The 12,393-nt window shown below is 58.3% G+C and overlaps 1 protein-coding gene across 1 annotated transcript; it reads right to left on the bottom strand.

The window, feature by feature from the left end:
• Positions 1 to 833: 833 nt before the first annotated feature.
• Positions 834 to 11,148, bottom strand: LOC100545101 (F-box/WD repeat-containing protein 7-like). Its single transcript, XM_010706235.3, has 13 exons — positions 11,053 to 11,148; positions 10,808 to 10,978; positions 7,675 to 7,977; positions 6,390 to 6,472; positions 5,795 to 5,933; positions 5,164 to 5,298; positions 4,942 to 5,065; positions 4,644 to 4,780; positions 3,197 to 3,310; positions 2,510 to 2,691; positions 2,028 to 2,253; positions 1,485 to 1,695; positions 834 to 1,340 (listed from the first exon to the last, which is right to left on the bottom strand). Exons 2-13 carry the CDS (start codon positions 10,892 to 10,894, stop codon positions 1,072 to 1,074), a joined length of 2,010 nt encoding a protein of 669 aa, XP_010704537.1. The 5' UTR covers positions 10,895 to 10,978; positions 11,053 to 11,148; the 3' UTR covers positions 834 to 1,071.
• Between the last annotated feature and the right edge of the window lie 1,245 nt (positions 11,149 to 12,393).

The following is a 12,393-nucleotide window of genomic DNA, read 5'->3' as shown; positions in this document are numbered from 1 at the left end:
CTCCCAGAAAGGATGACCCAGGCCCTGACCCTAGAATCAGCTCCTGCTGGAAATATAGATGCTGTCTGGCTCTATGCACCAAACAGGACACAGCTGCATGCAGCTCTGCCTGGAGCAGGGGCAGCCATCTGCCCTGCCCCACCATCCCACAGCAAGGATGCCTGCCTTGGCCACAGCTGCGCTGCAGCAGCAAGGTCCGCGTAAGCAGCTGTAAATGTGGCACTGTGCTGCTGCGTGCAGTGTCGTGCTGCTGCAGGACCTCCTACATCACATCTGCCCTGTGCAGGCCTGGTGCTCAGCAGAGCTGGGTCAGACCAAGCCCAGAGCTCCAGCATGGCTGCTCACACAGCAGCAGTCCTGCTCTGGTGGGGCTGTGCTCACTGCAAGGTGCCTCCAGCTGACTGCACCCCTTCCTCACGCCAAAGCAACGCTCCCATCCTTCCTGCTTCCTTTCTCTGGACCAGAGCAGAGCTCAAAGGAAGAACCTCATCTGCCTCTGCTGCTCCCTCTCTGCTAAGGCCACATCATCCCAGGACACAGCTGGGTAAGCAGCAGGCTGTGCTACACGCAGAGCTGCCCTGTACAATCTCCCCAGCACCCTGTGCTCAGCGCCGTCAGCAAAGCCACAACACTTCATACAGAAGCTGAACAGGAAGGACTCCATGCAGAGGGTGCTCCCCTGGCCAAGAACACACACCAGAGGAGAGGCAGGAGAGCCCACACCCCCCTGCTCCTCTCCTGAAAGCTACCAGGGGTGGTGCAGCCGCTGTTCCTGGACAGAGGAGCTCCAGGGAGGGCCCACGGAACAGCAGGGGGGAGAAGCAGGCTCCAGGTACGGAAATAAATCGATATATTAGTGTGTACAAAACATGCTGCTTCCTCTGTACAGTGCCCCAGCTGGGCGCAGGCTCCCCACAGGGAGTTCACACATATATAAATAAGGCCCAGACGGCTGCAAACAGTATTTACAGACCGCGGGGAGCTGAGCGCCTGCTCTGGGGCCAGCCCCACCAAGACCAGCTGCTCCGCCCGGCCCGCGGGATCCTCCCTCCCAGCCTGCGTCGGCCGGCTTCATTTCAGGTCCACATCGAAGTCCAGCACCAGCAGCTTGGTCTCCTCTGTCCCGTTGCGGCTGCCCACCGCACACACCAGCTTGGTGTTGGAAGCTCGGATGCGCCACACCACGCCGCCGCTGCCCCCGCTCTCCAGTGCCACCAGGTTGCGCACAAATTCGCCCGTCTTGAGGTCCCAGAGCTTGACAGTACCGTCATCCGAGCTGGTCACCACGAACTTGGAGCTGAACTGCAGGCAGGTCACGGCGCTCTGGTGCTTGCTGGGCCCTGGGGGCAGAAGGACCCGTCAGTCCTCCCGTGCGCCCAGCTGAGCCCCAGGTTGCCAGCTGCTCGGCATCCATCCCGCCCCGCTGTGCCGGGTGGGCAGGAACACCGCGACCCTGCCCCAGCATCCCTCCCACCCGCACTCACCCTGCAGCGTTTGCAGGCACTGGCCCGTCTTGATGTCCCAGATCTTTACTGTGGAGTCAGCGTTGCCGGACACAAGGATGTTGTCACGCAGCTCCATGCCACTTGTAAGTGATTGGTGCCCCATGAGGGTGTGTAAGCAGTTCCCACTTTCTACATCCCACACTCGAATGGATGTGTCCAGGGAGCCGCTCACGATGTGCGTCCCATCAAACTGCCAGAGAGACACGGGTCAGCGGGGCTGAAACAGGAGGGTGCTTTCTCATAGTCACAAAATATCCCGGCACCGCAGCCAGCAGTGGGCTCAGGTGGCACCCATGGCCCAGCAGGGTGCCTCAGCAGCACCTTCCCCCCACGGAGCAGCACGGCTTGCGTGTTCCTTCGGCACACACGGAGGCGTCGGACGGAAGGGCAGAAAGCATCTTACACAAAACACTTGCTGAGCACGTGTGCACATGCAGCACAGAGACGCCTCTTCTAAGTGTCAGAACAGGCAGGTTTGCGTCCCTGCAGCGGGCAGGTGAGGGGAAGGGGCCGGGCTCTCACCTGCAGAGAGTAGACGCGGTTGGTGTGCCCCTGCAGCGTGTGAGTGCAGCTCTCGCTCTCGGGGTCCCACACTTTCACTGTGTAGTCGTACGCACCGCTCACCACCTTGTGCCCATCGTACTGCACGCAGCGCACGGCGGCCACGTGCCCCATCAACACGTGTAGACACTGCCCGGTCTCAATGTCCCAGAGGCGCAGAGTGGCATCCCGTGAGCCACTCACAACCCTGGGAGCAAAGCAGTCTGTGTCAGCTGCACACCTCCCCCAGCTCAGGTATACCCAGGCACACCAGTTTTCCCGGGGCAGCCAGCTCACCTCCCCCCAGGAAGCCTCTTTCAACACAGCAACCAGCCCAGGCCAGAACTCCTCTGTGCTTTCACCTACCCCAGATCCCACCCCTTGGACTGGCACAGCCCCTAAGAGCTCCTCACCTTCACCTGCCCCATACCACAGTCGGGCCCTGAACACCTTCGCTCCCGTACCTGTTCCCATGCAGGTGCATGCAGCGCACTGTGGATGTGTGCCCATACAGTGTGTGCACACATTCACCCGTGTCTGCGTTCCACACTTTGAGCGTGCGGTCCGTAGAGCCGCTGATGACGATGCTGTCCCTCATCTGGGAGGACCAGACCCCCCCTGTGTGGCCAACGAGAGTCTGCACGCACTGCAAAGAACAATGAGATGTGAGACCTTCATTTGGGAAAGGCTGAACAACATTGCGAGAGGGGACAGCAAAGCAGGGGACTTGCTCTGGGCAGGGGCTGGTAAGGCTCCTCAGGTCAGCGAGCCATCTCCCCGCAAACTCAAGTTCCCACCAAAGTTCTCCCAGAATGATTGCTTGCTGTTCTAAAACTAGTTGGGTTTCTTGCCCTTGTCTTCGAAAGACGGTCCATATTTGCTGACCACCAGTGAAAAAGCACGCAGCCAGCTCCTGATCATTTGTCACCGTCCCAACACTGATTGCTACCACGAGACGCCTCTCCCCACTGCTCCTGCAGTCCCAGGATCTGTCAGCACCTCTCCCCAGCTGCACCTTGCCAGACCAGACAAACCCATCAAACCACCACGCCGCCTCTCCTACCTCCACCCACCCCAGCAGTGCAGAGGAGCAGCACGGCTCTCCCAGCAGCAGCAGAGCAGCCCTGTGACGGCTCAGGCCAACCGCTCACCTCCCCAGTGACAGCTGACCACACTTTGAGCGTGTTGTCGTCCGAGCCGCTCACTATCCGGTTGCCACAGAACTGCAGGCAGGTGATGACGTGGTCATCGTGTCCCTTCAGCACCTGAACACAGAAGACCAGGAGCGAGCAGGGAGGTGTGAGTAAGAACAGATGGGCCTTGAGACAATGGCCACAATGGCCACCTCCCTGCTGGGCAGCAGCTACAGCAGGAGCCGAAGGAGACACGTGGGGGATCCGTGGGGGGATGATGGGCTACAAGGGAATTCCAACACCAGATTGATCCTCCTGACTGTTTAGGCTGCGTGAGCTTTGAGCTCAGAGCTGATGTTCCATCCTAGACCCAATGAGACTGACCACATTTAAGACCACAAGTTCCACCTTCCCTGGTGGCTGATAGTGCACCAGCATCTCTGCACCCACTCCCATCTTCCCAAGCACAGTGTGGCAGCAGGCAGAGGAAGTGGGCAGTGACTGAGCCCCTTGTAGGAGCAGAGCCCCAAGCAGCAGCAGGCAGAGCTGGCTGAGCACAGCGAGGGACGGCTCAGCATGATGGCCAGCCCAGAGCTGTCCTTTGGTGAGGGGACAGTGTAGGACATGTAGGACATGTAGGACACGTGTCCTGCTGGCAGGGCCCCACGCAGCTCTGCTCACAGCAGTCGCAGCAATGGGTGCTGGGGCCCCGGCAAGGGCTGTCTGGGACAGCCTGCTGCAGAGGTGCAGACACAGCAGTTTGTACAGCTGCTGTTCCCTGGGTGCTGTGAGGGCACAGGAAAGATCCTGGGGACACCGGGGGTCCAGAGAAAGTCCAGGGATGGAAAGCAGAGAGGTGGAAGTTGTCTCCTGTGGGACCTCCCACAGGGTGACCAATACTTTGCTCTCCTTGCTTTGTGGATGGGGACTAGGAGCAGGAAGGAACTTTGGAGAAAAAGATAAAACCAACAGCTAAGTTCTCTACAACACACGATGGGATGCACTGGGGACAAGGTCTGGATGAGCTTCAGAAGGTTTGTATCACTCCCTGGATGCCAAGGTTAGCTACAGCCTTGCAACACACACTCAGAGAAGGATGAAGAAGTGAAAGACTCCTCTGGAGTTAAGGGCAACCCTTTTTCCATTGCAGAGCTGCAGCCCTGCACCACCTATTGCAGCCATCCCTGACACCAGCTGTGCTGTGGATCTGCTCTCTGCAGGCAGGGACAGGAGTTGCAGGAAGCTACAAAGGTAGTATTTAAATTAAATACTTACAGGTGAAGGCCTCTGACTTATACCTCCCAAGGCAGGCCAGACACCTAAAGCTTTTCCTGAAGCAGCTTTCAAATGCTTAGTGCTGATCTCATCCTATTGGTCACAGATATTTTCCTGCTGCTTCCTTCCTGTACCAGCTTCCTACACGTCTAGAATCTGCTTCTCAGCAAACACTGCTGAAGGCACCCACCTTGGGGGCTTTAAGCTCGCCGCTGCGCCAATTCATGTCAATTTTGTGCTGCCGCATGAAGGCGAATTTCCAGGGGCTGTACATGAATCCAGGGCTCAGCAGGCGCCGCTTACGCAGGTTCAGGGGCTCCTCAATGCCTGCGGGAACAAGCAGCAGTCTGACGCAGACTTCCTGGCAATACACAGACTGCTCAGGGCCCCAACCCAGCAGGAGCAAAGATGATGCACAGCAGTGGCAGCTGTGGGTGCTCCACTGCAGATCCCAGCCACAGCGTGCCACGTGCTGGAGAGACCTTTACCTTCCTCACGGCATTTCTCTCTCCAAAGCAGGTTATCTTCAGCCAACACCCTCCAGTAGCGGCAGGTCTGGGCAGCGCGGAGCAGATCCCGAGGCTCCAGGAACGAGAGGACATAGAGAGCCAGCTGCAGGACCAGAAGCCAGGTCACGACGACAGGGCAGGCTCCCACGGTTGGTAACCAGCACACAGCATCGGGCCAGCCTGGCTCCTGCCTCGACTCACCTCCTTGGGCAGCAGTGAAATGAAGTCTCTCTGAAACTGTGGTTCGATGACCTGCATCATGTACTTGATCTGGGAGGGCTCGCAGCGATCAATGAGCTCATCCAGAGCCAGCAGCTTCTCTGGGCCGCTCCAGCGCTGAGGACAGGGACACCAGTGACACTGCCTGCACGCACAGCAGCCCTCGCAGGCTCCCCTGCAGCTGCGCAGTGCCTCCGTCCAACCCGGCCCCAGCAGTGACACCAACCACCATGGGAGCAAGTGGGCTGCTGGTGAGCACAGCCTCTGGAGCTGGCCAGGGCCGCAGCACAGAGAGGAGCACAGAGATGGGGCCGGGAACTCCACTAGCCATGTACGATGGGACGCCGGTGCTGTACAATGGCTGACAAAGCAATGCCACCTTGGAAAAAAAGGCAGACTGCCCAGTGGGAACAAGAGGTGGACCACTTCTGTACTCCTTGAGCTAAGGGCAAAACCTTGCTGAAACTCCGCTGCAGGACCCAGAAGCCCTGCCCGCAGCAGGTGGCACTACACAGACTCATTAGACAGGCCTCGGCTCCCCCACACCTGCCCTTCAGACCCACAGCTCCCTGGTGCCCTGGGAGACAAAGCTTTGGCCAGGACCCGTGCCTACCTGGAAGGTGCGCAGCCAGTCCTGCAGCTCGGGAGGAGGAGCAACAGAGGGGATGCGGCGGCGCCGGGCCTGGCCAGCTTTGGCGTTGCGCAGATCCCCAAAGGTGGTGGTGGGACTGGGCATGCAGGGACCCAGAGTCCTGCATCACAGCCAGGGAGAGACCAAAGCAAAGCTGAGATGTCCCAGTGCTACTTGACCACAGGGCACAAACAACTCCCAGAACACCAGAGCCCCTATGACATGAACCATGAGCCCCCGCAGGCTCACCCCTCCTCCTCATCACTTCCACACGGACCACAGCTGCACACGCAGTCCCACAGCCACGCACACGCAGCCCCTTTACACCAAGCTGCTCTATGTAAGAACAGAACTGCAGACAGGCTGAGGCTGGAGACACCTCTGGAGGTCCCCAGGTCCAAGCCCGCCACCCAGAGCTGCCTGACCAAGACCAAATCTAGGCAGCTTCCAGAGACCCCCAAGTAGGAGAGTCCACCCCCCCAGGACTCCTGAACGAAACCCAGGGGCTGCATGGGACCAGTGAAAGGAGGCCCTTCCGCTCCCCAGGTCAGCTCGCCACGCACAGCACTCATCTTACCTGCCGTACTCTGAGCCCTTGCACAGCTTTTTGCCAGGAGACAGCGCTCTGCCATCCAGGCCATTCTCTGACTTCCGCTTCATCTGCAAGACAACGGCGAGGTGAAACAGGGTGGAGCATTCTGTGCACATTCTGGGTCACCGACCTTCTGCCAAGAGCACGAGAAGAGCAGACCCAGCCTAGCCTGTCTTCCAAGACTGTGTTCATGCTGAGGACCTGCAGGGGAAGCTGAAGGCCATCTGAACTCTGGAGCAGGCAGAGGAGTTCACTTCTGAAGGGGTTTAACAGAACTTGTCTTTCTGAGGGGAATATGAGGCTTGACGGGGAAAGGTCAGCAGACAAAGTACACAGGGACAAAAGGAGCAGCTGAGAAAATGCCTGCTTAGCCTTTAGGCACAGTCCAACAAAGAGCAGGCAGTCCTGCAGCCAGGCCAGGAGCTCAGAATCACAGAATGGCCAGGGTTGGAAGGGACCTCAAGGACCATGAATCTCCAACCCCCTGCCAATGCAGGGCCACCAACCTCCCCATTTAATACCAGACCAGGCTGCCCAGGGCCCCATCCAATCTGGCCTTGAACACCTCCAGGGATGGGGCAGCACTCCACGTTGTGCCTGACAACTGCAAGCAAAGCCGTGCTGGGATGTGCAGCAGTCCATACTCCAACACGGCTGCATCAGCAGGAATCAGAATCCTTCCAACTCCACACAAACAGCACAGAATTCACAGTAAGCACAGGCGGAGTGGGGGACGACTTGTGGTGCTAACAGACACGAGAAAGCCAGCAAGGGCCACCCCATCCCAGGCAGGAGCAGGGCTCCTTCTCCTCAACACTTAGTGCAGACACCATCCGCAGCCCTGCGTCCAAGCTGGCCTCTGCCTGGCCCCCACAGAACCCCATTCCCTGAGAGCAGCTCTGGCACCATCACAAAGGGACCCCAGCACGGAGCAGGGCACGGCAGTGCCTGGATAAGCTGGGGCAGTGCCCCTGAAGTCCAGCCATCAGACCCGAGCTGCTCCGCAGCCCCAGGGCACATCCCAGAGGTTCCCAAGGCGATGCCAGGCAAGTACCCCCCACCTGCAGCAGCACCTCAGCACAGTGCTGTGGCACACAGCAGGATCCAAAGGCACCAGCTGCAGTTAGATCACAGCGGTGCACCCGTGCCAGCTCCTGAGTGGCAGCTTTCCCACAGACGAGCCTCGTTCCCCCATCACTTCCCCAGGAACCACACACAGCTCACACACAGCTCACACACAGCCCCTCCACCCCAACGCCAGCAGTGCTACCTTGGGCCGCACGTGGCGGAGGAAGCCGCTGTCCTCTGTCCGCTGCAGGTAGTCTATCCAGCGCTCGCCTATGGTGTAGTAGAAGTAAACGTTGCTGCCATCTTCCCCCTCCTCACTGCAGCAGCTCCCTTCCTCCTCTTCCGTCTCCTCCTCCTCCTCTGGCTCTCCGCAGGCCGTGGCGCTGACCGGTTCCTGTTCCTCCTGCCCCTCGGAGCCATTGGCCTCCAGCCCCGATTCCACGCTCCTCTTCCCGGCACACTCCAGCTCCCAGGGCCCTGACACATCTTCCTCCTCAGCCACTACCTACAGGACAAAGACGCGGGGTGAGGTCTGCTGGCCCTGGGGCAGTCCCTGGGGTCTCAGTGGTGGCACATAGGGGCAGCTGACCAGAACAGGGGCCCAGGAAGGGAGTGGTGAGCAGGGCAGAGCTGAAGATGGGAAGAGCGGAGCAGACGGCAGAGCCAACGTGCTTCCCCAGGTCACAGGCAGCCACGGCCCAGCAAGGTGTGGAGGCAGGAAGCTTCCAGCCCAAAAGGAGGGCACAGCCGCCACACGGCCAAACGACGTGGCCGAGAAGCAGATGCAAACACTGCAGGAGCAGCAAGGCACCACGCGCCACTGAACTCACCTGCGCCGGCTCCACTCTGCACAGCCAGCCCCTTCCTACTGCAGCTGGGAGCAGCGTTCTGCATGACAGAGCACAAGGCAGAGCTGCTGCACACGGGGGCTGCCCTGCCTGGCTGGGAAGTGCAGGCTGCACTGTCATCAGCCTTCGCTGCAGCGCGAGCAGCACCACACCAAGGTCGTGGCCCTCCACCAACACAACCCGGGGCTGCATCACTGGAAGGTGTGCACTGCATCGCCCTTTACCACCTGCACCTCCCCCAAAAAAGCAGCACTGAGAAAAACATCGCACACACAAAAAAGCAAAAGCATTCAGTAACCTTTCAGAAGCAGCAGAACAACATCCTTGTGCCACAGGAGGAGGAGGAACTGTTTTCCAGTGCACCAAGAACAGACCTCACCCAGCAAACCAGGGTTGTTTGCACCGGTCTCAGACAATGGATCGTACAAGCAGATCACTGGCCCACAACCACCATTTCAAATAAAGTTTGGCACACAGGAGGAACTGCAAAGGTCAGGAGGGTATGAAAATAAAGCCAGAATTGAGGAAAGCAGAAGGCTGAGGCTGTACAGAGCTGGACAAGTGGTACCAGAGGGGCTGATTCCATTGGTAAGAGATAGCAGGGACATGCTTTGCACCAGCTGAGCGGGCTTTGAAAATTCACCATTTCAAATAAAGTTGATTTTACTCCTTGGAGAGTTACATCTGGTTAACAAAAGTGATTACATAAATGGCGTAGATGAGACACAGCCACAGAGGAGCAGGGCACAACCTTCTGACCCAGCACTGGCACACCACAGCCTGGGAAGGGCTGCGCAGTGAGACAGGCTGCATCAGGGCAGCCAGCACTGCTGGCCAAGTCTCAGAAGGTGCCTGTCACTGGGAAACCTCACCGCCTGCCGATGGACCTTGTGCAGGCCCAGAAGAGGGGGGAGAAACCACAACACAGTATCTGTTTTGCTCATAATAGGGAAGTAAATGATGTTTTTCTGACGATATTTTGAGATCGACATCTCATAGGAAGCAAGGAAACTCATCCAGGGATCTGAGTCACCTGGTACGCTGGGCTCACTCACAGACATCCCAGCACACCCAGAGGCAGCACTCTCCATCTAAAGACAGGAAGAGCCGGACCAACAGGGCACCAGGGGCTGCACAGCCCAGAAAGCAGCATCTGATGAGGACTGGGGGGGCACTTGGCACAAACTTCAGGCTCAAAAGTCCAAGCAGACAAGAAGTGCAAGCAGGGAAGCAACATTACCCCTAAGCTGCTCTACACACCCGAGTTATGCAACGTTCAATCCATGCTTTAAAACAAAACGCTTTAAACACGAAGGTGTTGGTCAACCTTTCTCAGAAATGACTCAAAGGTGAAGAAAATATCTCGGAAGAGGAGCAGAAAAGAAATGAGGAGACGGTTTGGTTACAGCACAAAAACTTACTTGTGGAAGGAAAATCCTTGGCGCTTTAAGAGGCTCCTACCAGGCACTGCAGCATTCAGTGCAGCGAGGACTGGGCTTATTCACGTTAGGGAACAAAGCCCTGGCTCCCCACAGCAGGGGCAGGCTGCCCACCTCTCAGCAGGGCACAGGGCAGTGCCAGGCAGTGCCCAGAGCAGGCTGGAGCCACCCCAACCCTGCCTGGATCCACCTCTCTGGGAGGCAGTGCTGAGCCCCAGCTGCTCCAGTATTCAGAGCTGGGGCTCAGGGTGGGGTGCTGAGACCACGCCGCTGGGGCAGCACCAGGGAGCCCCGAGCCATCGGCAACATTTCCAGGCACACAAACACCTTCCAGCAGCCCCTCCACGTCCAGGCAGTAAGTCTGAGGGCTTAACTGGGCAGAGCCTTCCTGCCTCCTGGGGAGCTTCCTCGCCCCACGAGGACTGGCAGCAGGAAGATGTGCTTCCTGAAGCCCCCAGCACCAGGCAGGCAGCACGCTGGTTGCTGCTCATGCAGACAAGAGCAAGAGGGCAAAGACCTCGGACAGGGATGGACTCCGGCCCCTCCAGCTGCCAGCCTAGAGGAAGAGCTGCTGTCCACACCCAGTTCTGGCCTCTTATGATGAACAATTAGTGGAACTCAACAACTGTCTGCAGGAGGCTGCCAATGGAGAGCTGCTCTGGGGCAGGGGAGGCAGCTGTAAGCTCTGCGTGTTTCCGGAGTCAGAGCATTGCTTCCATGGGGACCGTGGGACAGATGCATCCAGCAGAGCAGCTCCAGCAGGATGCACTCAGGGACCACTGCTCATTCCACCAGAACAGCGCAGTGGGAGCCACAAAATCTCCACTGCTGGGATGCTCCCAAGGCCCCCTGCTGCCTCGAAGGGCACTACAACAGGCCGCTCAGCAGCTCAGAGGGCGAAGCCTCCTTGTCACAGTGGCCAAAGCAGGTGCGTCTCCTGACCGGTGAATCTCCCTGCGCCTGCACCAACCTCTTCCCAGCTCCTGCACTGCTGCAGGCAGGATCCCCTCCCCACCGCACAGGAAGGTCACTTTCTTTCTTTTCCTACCTGAGGCACAGGAGCTTTGCTGTCCCCCAGCAGAGCAGGGCTCACCCTGACAGCTTCCTCACTGCTCGGCCGCCTTCTGCAGGTCATGCGCTGACTGTTCAGCTCCAGGATGCGGGTGGTGATGCCTTTGACATGGAGAAGGTCATCGAGAGAGTTGAAGCCCTTCAGTTCCTGCAAGAGGAGAAGTGAGACTGAACACAGAGCTCAGACACCCAGGGATCAGCTCCAGGCAGGACCAGGCTTACCAATGCCTTTGTCCTGCTGCCTCCTGGCAGGCGATCCCAGACCCACCAGCTTTTATTTCATTCACAGCCACAGCTCCCTTTGCTACTTTGGGGCGCGTGGGGAAGGAGCTGGGCTCTACGATGGAGTGGTGCCTTTGTATTTCACGTCATTACTACCAACCCATTAGAGGGACAGAATGGTTTCTGCCAGATGATGCTTCTCCCAGACCTACTGTTTCCACAAACTCTCCCTGTCCTGAGCAGCAGTGACAATATGGCACAGACTCACAGGAAAGGTAACAGAATCATAGAATTATTAAAGTTGGAAAAGACCTCTAAGATCACCTACCCAACCATCACCCCATCACCTCCATACCCACCACACCACGTCCCTCAGCACCTGGGAAGGACCAACAAAAAGCACCTTCTGACCTTCTGGGGTGTGCTGGGTACGTCTCAAACACTTGCAGAGCAAGGCCATGACAACCAGAGGCGGTTATGAGGGAAGTACTGCATTTCATTGCCTCGTGGGACAGTCCTGCTTCACTGACAACCAGCACACCTTTCCCAACATAAGGTTTCGATACAAACTTATTTTTCACAAACTTGTTACTGTGAGCTCATTTGTTTACCCTCGCTGGTGCCCTACAGCCTTTTCTAGCAGGTGGCCCAAAAGGAAACGACAGCAGCTCAGGATGGGGAACGACGTCCTCCAGCACCGATGCCAACACCGAAGTGCATTTGCTGGCCCACACGGCCAAACTCCAACAGCTGGAAACATCTCCGACCTCCTGCTGTACACTCACGGTGCCCATCGCCCAGCACAACCCCCACCCAACTCCTGCCCAGCTTTCTGCTGCCCACCATCGCACCCTTCACAGCCTCCACGCCATTTCTGCCACAAAGCAGAAGGCTCTCAAAGCACCCGGGATGGGAGCAGGATTGCAGCGGCTGACGCAGCCATCGGGGCAAAGCAAAGCTCCCACCACGCTCTCAGCCTCGCCGCGTGCTCTCACGACACCTTTCCTCCTTCCCCCCAGCACACAGCGTTATCCCAAAGCGCTGTTCAAACGACAGCCCTCCTTCCTATGAATCCGCCTCGCCCTGTTCCCATACCCTCAGCTCTTTTGTTTCAAGGGCTGCTTCTCTTCCACCCCCACACTGTTTACACTCCTGCTGTATTTATAGCCGCTGACCCTGCATTCTCAGCTCCTCAGTTCCAGGCCAAAAAAAGCCAAGCTCCTCCAGCCTCCTCCTACCAGCCCAGCCTTCCGCCTCCCGGTTCCTCCCACCTCGCCGCTCGCGGGGTCCCGGCAGGGATGCCGCGTTCCGGCAGCGACCCCGCGGGCGCTTTCAGCCGCA

The sequence above is a fragment of the Meleagris gallopavo genome, chromosome 1 (genome assembly GCF_000146605.3).
Source record: "Meleagris gallopavo isolate NT-WF06-2002-E0010 breed Aviagen turkey brand Nicholas breeding stock chromosome 1, Turkey_5.1, whole genome shotgun sequence".
NCBI classification, from domain to species: Eukaryota; Metazoa; Chordata; class Aves; order Galliformes; family Phasianidae; genus Meleagris; species Meleagris gallopavo.
The sequence above is the reverse complement of the archived record's forward strand: the minus strand, read 5'-3'. Positions and strand labels throughout refer to the sequence as shown.

What these genes read in the sequence shown, in the direction of transcription:
- LOC100545101 (XM_010706235.3), bottom strand. Translation starts at nt 10,894, where the DNA reads ATGACCTGCAGAAGGCGGCCGAGCAGTGAGGAAGCTGTCAGGGTGAGC. An exon ending in TCCGCCACGTGCGGCCCAAG is followed by an intron (nt 6,473 to 7,674) that starts GTAGCACTGCTG and finishes GTTGTCTTGCAG; the next exon opens with ATGAAGCGGAAGTCAGAGAA. An exon ending in ATGCACCTGCATGGGAACAG is followed by an intron (nt 2,254 to 2,509) that starts GTACGGGAGCGA and finishes CTTTGCTCCCAG; the next exon opens with GGTTGTGAGTGGCTCACGGG.